We start from the raw sequence: 12546 nt of genomic DNA on the forward strand, positions 1-12546 counted from the left end.
GCAAAGTACAAGGAAGTTGCAACAACAGACTGGTGGAAAGTCTCCAGCAACTTGCTGCATGCATTAAAAGACCTGAGCATCCTCAGGCCCCTTGTACACAGCATCACATGTTGTCCCTCCAGTCCAGTCTGTTGTTCACATGGACTCCCAGGTGCTTGTAGTGGTCCACTACTTCCACCTCTGGTCCCTGGATGGTGACGGGCTCCACTGGTGTCCTCTTCCTCCTGAATTCAGTGACCAGCTCTTGTCCACATTCAGGAGTTGGTGGTTTGCCTGGGACCATTCGACAAAGTCAAATCAAAGCATTAAATTAAGCTTAGAAAATGCCCAATCAGCATTTTAGCAAACCTCTCAGTAGGGCTGCCATTAGTGATTATTTTTTCAATCGATTGGATACTACTTGATCTATCTATTGATTATTTTCTGATTAGTCGATTAATCTGTATCCTTGTTTACCACTAAATAATTACCATATCATCTACTATTAACCCTTTATTTAAACATTTTCTCTAAATAATACTTGTAACTTGAAATATAAGAAAGAAGAACCCATTTCAAACTTTTACCAAATGATAATATTCGAAATGTATTCAGTATAGACCTAATTAGGAAAGATGTTGTTTACTATATTCTGCCACTAATGAGGGTAGATAGTGTTGAATATGATTTAACTTTAATGGCTTGTGCTAATTTTAATTGAAAATGCAGCCGTGTTATTTATCCGCTTAAGGTCGCTCACCCCCACTTAGAGCGCAACGTCGTCGGAAACCTACGCCGTTTAGTTTTATGGGCCTAAATACGTGAAGACAAACTGCTTATAATGACTGTACTGGACAGCAGCGCTGCTAAAGAGCCAGCTGCTCCAGGGAGTCTTCTTTGAGTCCTTGTCTGAAAATCAATAGATGAGGACACAAAGAAGACGAGTCCGAGGCACAGAACAGCGACCAATAAACAGACTAAAACCAATGAAATAATCACCGGGACGCAGACGTCGGAAAGTCTGCGGGTCTTCTCTTTTGTGATGCTCGTGCGTGACGGATGCGCTGCTGTAGTAGATCATTTAATTTTTACAAAGTGTGCATCTTATTGGGCCTCTGTTTGAAGAATTCCCTCACTTATTAAAATATTATGTGGTGAAGCATTTTTTCGTAGTAACCCTTGGGGGTTTTATTGCTTTCCTCTCTTCACATCTCAGTAGCAGTAGAAAAGACACCTTCTCACCTCCTCTCTCAGCTCAGTTTGGGTTTGTGTCCTGTGAACATCCTGTCTTAGTGTCATAGTATGCAACAAATGTTAAAAAAAAAAATAAATAAATAAAATTAAGAGTGCACAGCAGCACTCTAAGGCACCCTGTATAACGTCAGCCCTGATGCTGATGCTGATGCTGTGAGTGTCTGGCTGGCTGTTGTCCTGTCCAGCAGGTCGTTTGCATGGCTGCCTGCTTTGCTGCCTGTTGCTCTGTTTAGCTACAGATAGCAGAAGCGGCCCATTGCCTTCAGGCAGTTCCTCTTATCTTCTTCAGAAAAGGCAACGCACAGGCTGACAACACATTGCCACGTCATCTATGAGACAGGGATATATTCTCTTCTCTTCTCTTCTCTTCTCTTCTCTTCTCTTCTCTTCTCTTCTCTTCTCTTCTCTTCTCTTCTCTTCTCTTCTCTTCTCTTCTCTTCATTTAGATAATGGCACACGGCAATGCTTTCATTACTCAGCTGGCGCTCTCTCTCTCTGTAGTCGCTGGCGTAATTTCAATTGTCTTCAAAAAATACATACTCTGCCGCTTTAATTGTCCGTGATGTTTGGGTAGACTCCTCTCTGTTTGTGCACTTTAGCACGCATGTATTTATCCCCCTCCCCTATTTGTAATAATTGGCTTTGCTCTTTCCTTTTAATAGCCTTTTAAAACTTAAGTTATTAAATGGACTATAAAAAGGGCTTATTGTTAAAGTGACACAAAAGGTTCTGGCGCGGAGAAGCTGCTGCCAGCTTTAATAATCTTTTTTAATTTTTGTAAGTGCAAATAAAGCACTTGAGAACAGATTTGTAGCTTTTTATTTGGTCTAGTAAAAACCGAAAAGGATATTAAAATCGGCAGCAATCCAGTTTTCTTAATTGCAATGGAGTGTTTGTGCGTTTGGGTGGTTCTGCTCCCGTGCTAAGAAATGTTGGCAGTGCTGTTGATGGGGCCCTTTTTATGAACTTTTTGTTTAGTGCTCAGCGTGACAGAAAGAGGAACCCAGTGCCGATCTCACCAGCTCGTTGTTGTATGTGTGGTGCCCGCGTTGTGCTTTTGTGTGCGTCTTAATTTTATTTAATTTATTTTTTTTAACACATCTGGGGGAACATGCCCTCAACAGACTGAATTAATGTGTTTGTTTACCCGATGTAGAGGCTCCACAGCTGAAACAGAAATATTGCGCCCAGCGCAACGGCTGCTTTCCCTGAGGCTCATTGCAAAACAAGCCACCAACAGTAACTACATCCATCGGCACCTGGAGAGATAAAGATATGTAAAATTAATGCTTTATCTGAAAGGCAGTAGTCACGTTGAGTTGGGTAAATTTAGGACTTTGTGACATGTTGGTGGTTCTCTTAAGTTGAAAATAACTTGACTGCTACCATCCGGTGGACGGCTCAGATCACTGAAGGCCAGTACTAATAGACTGAGGAATGGCTTCTATGCAAGAGTCATACAATACTATTCATAATGTGCAATACATCCGTGCAATAATTTCATGTTTCATATAATCTCAGTGTGCCAATGTGCAATATACTTTCTCACAAACAAGTGCAATAACTTCAAGTGATGTGCAATAACGTGACTTATTATGTGTGAATGGGGTTGTTATGTCATGTTAGCGTCTATAGTTTTGTTTTTTACTCTAGTTTTTTACATTTCTTTTACTTTTTATTTATTTTTTTATTGTAATACTTCTACGTCACCTAAGGGGGACCTCAGGTCACCGTAATTTTGTTGTACCTGTACAATGACAATAAAGATATTCTATTCTTTTCTATTCTAGTGTGAAAAAGAAAAAAGAAAGAATTTAAACCGAAAGAGTGGCACACTAGTTTAACAGTGATAACAAGTTATATAGCGGGCAAGATAACACATGAAGCTGCTGTGTATAGAGGTCACAACTAATCACTGACTGTCACATTATGTCATGTTGTTACAAGGACATTAGTAGTTCATTAATAATCATAATAGCCCTATCAGAAATCAGAGGCCTCTCTGACTGCTTCGACTCAGACTGGCCTCATCCAACCCGATCAGAGGAATTCTCTTATTATTTGATGACGTGTTCAGTCAGAAGATACTAGCACATAATAACCGTTTCTGTCTCATTTCCCATCTCATCTGTGTAATCGATTTGCACGGAATCCGTTGACGCGTCTCAGTGTTTTACGTTCAAACGCAGTTATGATGCCTCCCGCTGCCAGCCATGCTTTAAAAGAGACTTTATCAAAAAAAAAAAAAACAACAAAAACAGCCAGATCCTATCGGCGCAAATGCTATTCACGAGCACCTCAGCAGAGATGAGGCTTTCTGGCGTCAAAACAGCAAGGCAGCAGCAGTATTTGGACTGCTCTAGTTATTTTGGTCTGATTATTGCTTGTTGTGTCCTCATCTGTTGAGTTTCAGATAAGAACTCAGTAAAGACTCTCTATAGCAGATGCTAAAAGATACTATGGCAACACTTGGGCTTATAAAACTAAGCCGGGGAGACCTACCCTGAGCAGATAAAGGGGACAAATAAAGTTTTCTGAATGTGAATAAGTCATACTGGTGCATTTGCAATTACACTCCACGCAATCCAGTGAAATCAAGTTGTGTATCTGTCTTGGCCATCTTGCTCTATTGGAGGCATGTAATGATTTGGAGTTGTCAACAGTGGGGCAGAACCACTTTGTACAAAAACACATCATTTTTTAGCACCTATATGAGCAGTGAAATGCTAATCTGAGTTATTTCATTCAGTTGAAGTGATATTGTCCAAGTGAACGTAGTCAGAGATTTGTCGTGTTGATGTTTCTCTAAACCTTCTCTCGTTCTCTTTTCCACCGTTCCGCCAGATGCAGCAGGTGAGCACGCAGCCCTCCACAGACAGCGGTCGCTGCCCCACCGGCCGCCCGTCATCCCGCTCGTGGCTCGCATGGCCGACCAGAACACATCTGGCACCCCGGCGATGACCGAGAGGGAGGCGTCCCGTCTGGATAAGTTCAAACAGTTGCTGGCAGGGCCGAACACAGATCTGGGTAAGAGATACTCCTCCGGCAGTCGCCACTTATCTGTCAGCGTGCGCTACAGTATTTCTTACTTATTTCACCAGTCTCGGCACCGCTCTGTCTCGCTCTACATTTCTCTGTTCTTGTCGGGCTCTTTTCTTTTTGCTCTCTTGTTCGCTCTTTCACTTCTCGCTCTCACTCTGCCAGCTGTGCTGCGCTTTTAACGATGCTGTGAGGGGGAAAGTCATCCAGCCATCTGGACATGCAGATTACAGCGGGGAAAAAATACCATCAACAACAAAAGCAAATGACAGGTCTTTGTTCTAACCAAACGACAGGCCTTTATTGTTTATCCAACCCCAGAGACTTTGTTTGCTACTGCTGCTACCCTAGTGGCCATCAAATCCTTGTGGGCCTAACTCTTTAATGTTGACTTTTTGTCCTTTGCACAACTTACTTTTGTCTGCACATCGACTTATTTCATCAGTAACTTTCTTCCAAGTAGATAAACTATTCTAAAATAGTCATCAGATGAGTTGATAGTCCGAGTACACGTGAACAGGCCCTGGCCTCTACCCCTTGTCAAGCCTGGATTTCCTATGTTACTGTTGCTAGGTTAGACAAACTTTAGCAATGTAGGGGTCAGTTTACGTAGAAAACTCAAAACAGTCAGCCGTCAAGTGTTGGTACAGCATAGGAAATAACTACATATTAAAACTGAAAACTAATGAAAAAGCTCGTAATTTTTCCAGTGTCTGATAATGTTAGCATGGTTGCTAACGCTGTTTTGCCTCCACCTTACCTCCAGACGCGATTATAAGTTTTCAGTGTTTTTCTATAGGAATGAACTCCCAATCGAGTAACAGTAGCAGAGGACATAGGGACTTAACAAATGGTTGGGGCCCTCTGGTTGGTGGTCGGCAGACTGATCAAATATATATATTCTATATTTACAATCAGATTGCAGTCTTCTTGTGTCAGGGGATTTGCGCATGTTGTGAAAACGACCAAAGAAAAAAATATTGCAAGAAATGTTGTTCCTGGGACCTCAGTCAATTTTAGAGCACAAAGACTGACTGGGATTTGTATGGATTTATTGGAGGAGCGAGCACTTTTTAACTTGAATCGCTCTTAAAAGCCCCCATGCTTTCAGATCTGTGTTAAGATTAGGATGCGTACCTGGCTGTTTGTTGTGTATTTCTGGTGAACTGTGGTTGTTAGGTGGCCTTGACAGAAAGGGATGGAGTGCAGTGCTTACCTTCCCTAAGTACCTTCCCTTAACCATCTTGTGACAATGCACTGTTCTGCTGGGAAACCTTTGGACCTAGTATTCGTGTGGATGTTACTTAGATTGGATCAGACCAGACACCCCCACCCCGTAGCAATGCTGCTCCTTGATGGCAGCAGCCATCCCCAGCAGGATGCAGTGTGACACAGACACACACACAAAAACGGTTTCGGAACAACTAAAAAAAAACAAAACCTGAAGAACAGCACAAGGTGTTGACCTGGCCTCCAAATTCACTAGATCCCAAACTGATCAAGTATCTGTGGGATGATCCACAGAGGCCCCTCCCCTCACCATAGGACCCAAAGACCCCCACACCTGCCTGATCGGCGTATATGAGAGAGACTGTTGTTAGATAATTTTTTTTTTTTCAAACCTTTCCTCTTTTGTAAGTAAACTTTATGTCATATAATTAATATTAATATCTACACCGAAAGGCTTTTATTTTTGAAACATTTGAATTAAAATCCATCTGGTCATTTGTTTTTGACGCTGATAAAATTAATGGAAATGACAAAAATTGGATTACACAATCAGGATCTTTATCTCCGACTGTTAATTATTCACATGTTGATCAACTGCAAGAGCACAATCTAGCACCTAACAGCATGTGAATCTAAAGTTAACCTGATGTCCTTTTTGACAAAAACACATAGACATTTTGATGTGTTTTGTACTTGATTATAACTAGATTCCCTGGAAGGCTTTTTCTTGTGAAATATTAACAAGGTAACCTCACCGATAGTGGGCTTCTAAAACTGATAGATAGCGTTACAGGTAACAAACAAACAACAATTTTTGATAGTGATGCCTTTCATTCTAAAAAAAAAACAAACCTAAATGAGTATGTGGCTTTATTCAGAGTCAAATTCTCATAAAGCTTATGTAAATACCTGCAGAACTTTTGAAATGTCAACACTGAGTCCATATGTAGTATTAATAATTATTAAAAAGCAACAGATCTTGACCAGTGTGTTAACCTGCATCAACAGACGTTGCTGTTAATGTTGCAGTTTAAATAGAAGTGGTAAAGTTTGTATCCCCTTTCCTGTGCTTCCTACATGTCGATTACTTCAAGGTGCAGACACTGTGAGGATTGGCTAAAATGCAAATGCTGGATGTCCCTGTGTTTGAATAGCCCTCGGCGGCCGCTCCTCTTCACCGCCCCGCAAACTTGTTTTGAGCAGAACAAACTGGTTCACAAGTCGTCAGCGTTAGTCAACAGCGTTTGCGGCCGCGCAGCCAAAGTGTATCTCGCAAATCAGCAGAGTGTCTTGAGATGTCACCCCCCATTAGGGCCTGCCAGGCATCACATGCCGGCTGTCTAAATTTAGTTTAGTCTCTGCGCCGTGATTAGATAGCCCAGAACGGGCGAGCCATGCTGCCGGCTGCTGGCAGCATGAAAGATGAACTTCATTCACGGGACATAATTAAGTGAAGGATTGGAGGAGGAGAGGGGTGCAGAGAGGTGGTAGGGGGGTAGGAGAAGGATGGGGCAGATAAGATAAGATAAGATGAAACTTTAATGATCCCCATGGGGAAAATTGGGTCATTGCAGCACCGAAGAATGGGATATGGACGAGAACGCAAAAAGAAAAAATGAAATTGTCAACATCTGAAGGAATTTAAGCCTCGTGTAACAGAAAAGTAACTAATGCCACGGGAATTGCAGTGCTTACTCTACACATGAGTGGATTCCAGTGGCTTTCATTTAAAAGTAAGATGACCATTGGTAGAAGGGAAGGTCGTGGTGTCTGCTCTGCGCCTGTGACACATTTAGAAATTCGCACACATACCAGAAGACACTGTCAGCGGGGATGATGCCCCCTCGCGTAAAAGGGAAATTTGACCGACTGTCCTTGAGCTCAAAGGACAGGGGGTGGCTGGGATGATCCATTGGCTGGCTCCTCGCTGGAATGGTGTAATTAATTGCGGAGGCAGCCATTTTTTGGGCCAAGCCCCACGACATGTCAGGGCTGCCAGTCTCTGGAGTCCACATGTGTGTTTGTCCATGTCTGACTGTGTTGGTCAGTGCAGGGTTGTGTGTGACTTAGAAAAACAACCCGGCAGTGTCGGCCCCTTAAGCTCCCCGTTACAATTTAGCAAAGAGAAGTTTAAATGTACACTGTAAAACTTTGAGTGGCTAAGAAACCTACTTTACTTGGAACCCGCAGCCTGGCGTGACTTAAATTGGATTTCATTATGGAGCGCGTTCAAACCGATACGAAGACAAAAATACCTCAACCGGATGGTCCTACACCAATGACAGCAACAAATTATGTGACGCGTGCTTCTTGACAAATGCCTCAATAGCTGTGAACTGTTTGTCCATTTAAAGTTATTTTGCTGTCAATATCTTTAACAACAGACGTGATTACGGCCCCTAAACGGCTCACTTCTCTGTTGGCAGCCTCATTGTTGTAAACAAAATCAACTCAACAGTGCTCAGATGCCTCGTATGACTACTATGACTGACTGTGCTTTGACTGGACCGGCAGATCTCCACTGGAACAGAGCGACCCCAGACCGAAGTTACCCTGCTAATCTTTTGCGGGCAAGGGAACTCCGGGCTGGCCTCCAGGCTCAGAATTCAGAAGAAGTTTTTGAATATTTATAATTGGTAGGCACTGAAAAAAAGACCGCTCTTGCCATGCCCGTATCCCCTTTCATTTCTCACCTCTCAGTGCGTTCTTTCTCTTTCTTGATCACGTTAAATTACCCCAGCTTTCGTTCATGATCTCCCCGCGTTCGGAGCTTTACCATCCCTGTCAGTTATTTTTTTCCCCCCTCACTCTCTGTCTCTTTAACTCTCTCCCTCCATTAAGCCTTGCGACAGGTTGTGACAGGAGTCTGTTTAGCATGTAAGGTCGTGTAGAAGGTGATGACCTGTGTGTGTGTGTGTGAGAGCGCAGTGATTGATGTCAGGTTGATCTCAGCTAATTATTCCTCATGTCCTGAGGCGAGCCTGTCTGTTGAGTGAACCCGAACACAGCACCCACTGTACGCTCGGTGAGGAGGAAGCTATTTGAGCCGGGAAACTGAGGAAAAGGAAAAAAAATAAATAAATAAAAACTGACCGCTGTAGTCGGTCACATTTGGAGTTTCACTTCTTGTTATTGAAGTGTATTTACCACAGCTAGATTATGTATTGTTGGCTACAAACGTTTCTAGAGTAGAAGTTAAATGTTGGAAGAATGGGCAGCAGTATTTTGCAAGCTACTAGTTTCTCCTTTTATTTCAGATCGAGTAATTTTCATTGAAACGGTCACTAGGAATCTGGCTGTTTAATATATTTGTAATTGTCGTGATTAATTTAGTTGGAAATGTGACCACAGAATAATTGTGCGGTTTCCAAAATGTCAGCGAAGGCTAAGGTTGTAACAGTGCGCAAAATTAACACTGTGGTTTTCAAGGACGAAAAAAAATAAAAATAATTAAAAGTATTAAAAGTGCTTAATTGGCCACAATTCTTACAGTAACAATTAAGGCACTCAAGTGCTCCAGTCTCTCATAAAAAAAGGAACAAATAAATAAATAATTATCCATTAATTCAAGTGCAGCATATTCATAATTAAATTATAATTGGTAAGCAGTAAAAAAAAAAAGAAGAAAAAAAACTATTTTTTTGGAAATAGTCCCTGGAGAAAAACAACAAACTCAAACTCAGTGTCGAGTATGAGTTAACACGGGGTACATGTTAAAAGTGGCACAGTGTCTGCTCTGATTTCAAGGTTTATAGGTGGTTTAGGCTTCTGCGTCAATTTGATACCATAGCTACAGTGACAACCCAGACCCTGCGGAGTCCCCAGCACCATACCCTGATGTGCACCTTCCAAAGTGATTGGTCCACTTGGTTGTAGCGTGTTTCTGGTTTAGTATTTCCAGCTGCTTCTCCATCTCCGCAATATTCTAATTGATTGTTTTGGATCAGTAAAGATGGAACACACTGAGGAAAGGTTAACCGAGGATGATCAGAGGTACAAACATTTGTATGACTCGTTTCCGGTGAAATTTCAGCGAAAGTTTCAGACGCCATTGTTGAAAGTGAAACAGGAAGTAGAAACTAAATTAACCCACCCGACTGGCAAAAAAGACACAGCGCTGACTAGCGTTTGGGTGGCATTTGTACAGAGCGAGCCAGACTGACGAACGCACAAGTATGAATGGCTCGCACTGGCGTAGGCTACGTGCATAGGTTACGGCGTCTATGTCCCGCAGTACCCTAAAAGAATCTTTACCCTGCTAGCATCAAGTGTTCCTTGTTGGACTTCATGCTCAGACATAAAAACACTTCTGACAGTAATTGTTCGGCTCACATGGCATACCGAAATTAGGTAATTGTTCATGGTGAATACACGCACCGTTACACCCTTAGTTAATGATGAAAATGCCCATTAAGTACTCGGAGCCCACAGTGCCCAGTAGTCCAGAATCCAAAGATATTGGAGTTTGAAATGATCACATTGGAATTAGTAATTTGGCTTTGTGTTTTATGTTTTAAAAACCTTTTTCAAATGATAACACCATTAACAATATATTAGTATGGATTCTTTTTCTGTCGATTTACCGATGAATTGCTAAAGATTAAAAAATATATCATTACACTTACTATAAAGTCAGTTTTACATACTTAGAAGCTGTTAGCACCACAGGAACTTTAATAAGCAACCAAGAACTTTTTGGTAAGGACAGAAACTGAGCTTTTTTTCCCTATAAAACCTGGAGTCAGTCAGCCAGTTAATGTAACCTCCATGTTTTTGAATTCTGTAAGAAACCGCAGTATCCCCTAGAAAATTACAGCCATGGGCAGAATGTGCCAACTCTTGAATCAATCTGTGTTGTTCCTTCATAAAATCCTTGAATACGTAATGAGTTCCTTTTTATTGAGAAAGGGCCATTAGTTGTAATAACGATAATTATTAAAACGCCCATGACACTTCACGCTGTTTCAAATGAGGATAAACATCATGACAAATTACAAAGTACTGTGCGGTGCAGCATGTTTTCTAAATTATGTTGGGTTTTCACTTGTTTTTGTGTATTTCCACAGCCTGTTTCAAGCGTTGTGTACTCTCTGTAAGCAACTCGGTCTATGACATGTTATAAGGTACAATGTCAGATTCTAGTCTCTGCATATCTTTTTCTGTTTAATGGATTTTAAGCCTAAGAGCGGGCATCTGACATCAAGCAGTTATTGCTGCATGGCAGAAATCCTGCTGTTGCTATGGCAATGGTCCTTTCTTTCTCCTTTTTCTCTTTCCTTCAATTTACCCATTTTCACTTCCACATTTTCATCAGCTCCTTGTTTCACTCTCTTTCCCATTCTCTCTTTTCCATCTTTTTATTTGCTCTGACTCTGTTCATTATATGCCTCGCACATGTGCTCCCACACTATCTTCACAACCCCAATGCTGGACACGTGTGGGTCATTGGCAGCATAAATGACATACAAGAACATACACAACACTGAGACGCTGTTTTCATCAATCGCAGGAGAGGGAACGCAGTTCCTGCTGACGTTCATCCAGAAAGACACTTTCTTTCACTTTCTCTGCCTTGCTGCCTGTCTGTGCGTCTCTGCTCTCTGTTGGGGGTGCTGCAGCTCTTTCTTACGCTGCACTTCTTCCCGACTGCCATCACACTCATTGCAGCAACTACGTTCGGGAGGCCCTGCTACTTCCCGCCACGGTTTGCTCGCTCGGCACGATGCGGCGCCACAATCTGCAATCCTGTTACGCAGCAGTCACCACATGATCGGCTTACTATCATCAGCGCTGCTTGCAAAGTTAATGGACGCCATCAAAGTGTGAAGCGCCGACGTAATTCAATTTAACTCGGCCCTAGCGCCTCGCCTAAAAGCACTGTCCGCGCGCGGCAGTTTTTAGAGGTGCCACGGGTTGGGATGGTGCAGGAGAAGAGATAATGCGGCATCAGAGTGTCTAAGTAGGTAAACCAATCGAAAAATGGCAACTCTACAGAGAGAGGAGGGAATCAGTAGCACATTAGGGGATCTATTTGACAAACGGTATAGAGAAATAAGAGAAACTGCACCGTATGTAGTTTTCCATGGCCTATTCTTAGAAAGCGGATACTGTGGGAAATACTAAATCCTGAAGTCACAGCATTTTGTTATTTCCTTTCTTTTTTTTGTGCTTTAAAATGATATTCTGCGCGTTCCATGCGAACAGTCAGTGCGCATGAATGTTCATGTGTGTTGCCTCCTCGCATGTCTCCAGGTGCAACACCTGATTTAATAAGGTTTGTCCAACCACCAGCTGTCTCCTGTGTCGGTATCCTCCCAGGTTGTCTGGCTTAGTTTATTCATACGTTACGCCATGTGGTCTTCCGTGTAAAATTTTCATCCTTTCTTTTTTAAGAAGCTTGACTGAACAGACCTTAGCCCTTATACTCCACACCTGCACTCCTCTAACCACCGAGAACTGCTGCTTTATATGCAGGGGAGATATTTTGCGCATACAGCCAAGAGTTTTAGTGGAATCTTACAATTTATCATCTAAATGCTTGACTAAACATAACAAAATGTTTCTATTTATTAAATTTTGTCTATATGTTAATTATCTACCTATAGCTTAAATGATATAGAAAGTTCCTGCGTGATTAATTAAGCCATATTTCACAGGCTTTTTTTTTTTAATACCTCGAGGCGAACCGTGTGGTTAATAATTCGTAATAATTTTCTTTTTATACCTCTGCTGATTTATCCATCAATCAGGAAATTGGCCATGACCTTGGGTATCTCATATAAAAAGCATATGTATATTATGGTCTACATTCTCACACCGCTTCCAGGTTTAATTTCATGAATAAAAAGACTTTAAAGCAGCACGTCAGACAGATACCTGTTATTATTGCTGAAATTGTTTTTGCTTAATCATTTAGTTCACAATATCTCAGTGAATAAAAACAGCACAGTTTACCAGATTTAGATGGTATACGGCTTCTTTTATCTAACAGTCCAAATCCCAAAGGTTTTTGGTTTATTATAGTTTATTAATATATAAGTATAG

At 41.7% G+C, this 12546-nt stretch overlaps 1 protein-coding gene across 3 annotated transcripts in view; it reads left to right on the forward strand.

Annotated features, from left to right (window-relative positions):
- Nucleotides 1-12546, forward strand: part of tbc1d22a (TBC1 domain family, member 22a) — a 135657-nt gene that overhangs the window by 7714 nt on the left and 115397 nt on the right. For all 3 annotated transcript variants that reach the window (XM_084573231.1, XM_084573230.1, XM_084573232.1), the window contains exon 5: nucleotides 4078-4260. In XM_084573231.1, coding sequence (XP_084429357.1) covers nucleotides 4078-4260 — 183 coding nt within the window. The remainder of the gene's footprint in view (nucleotides 1-4077; nucleotides 4261-12546) is intronic.

The sequence above is a fragment of the Chelon labrosus genome (genome assembly GCF_963514085.1).
Source record: "Chelon labrosus genome assembly, chromosome: 23".
Classification (NCBI taxonomy): Eukaryota; Metazoa; Chordata; class Actinopteri; order Mugiliformes; family Mugilidae; genus Chelon; species Chelon labrosus.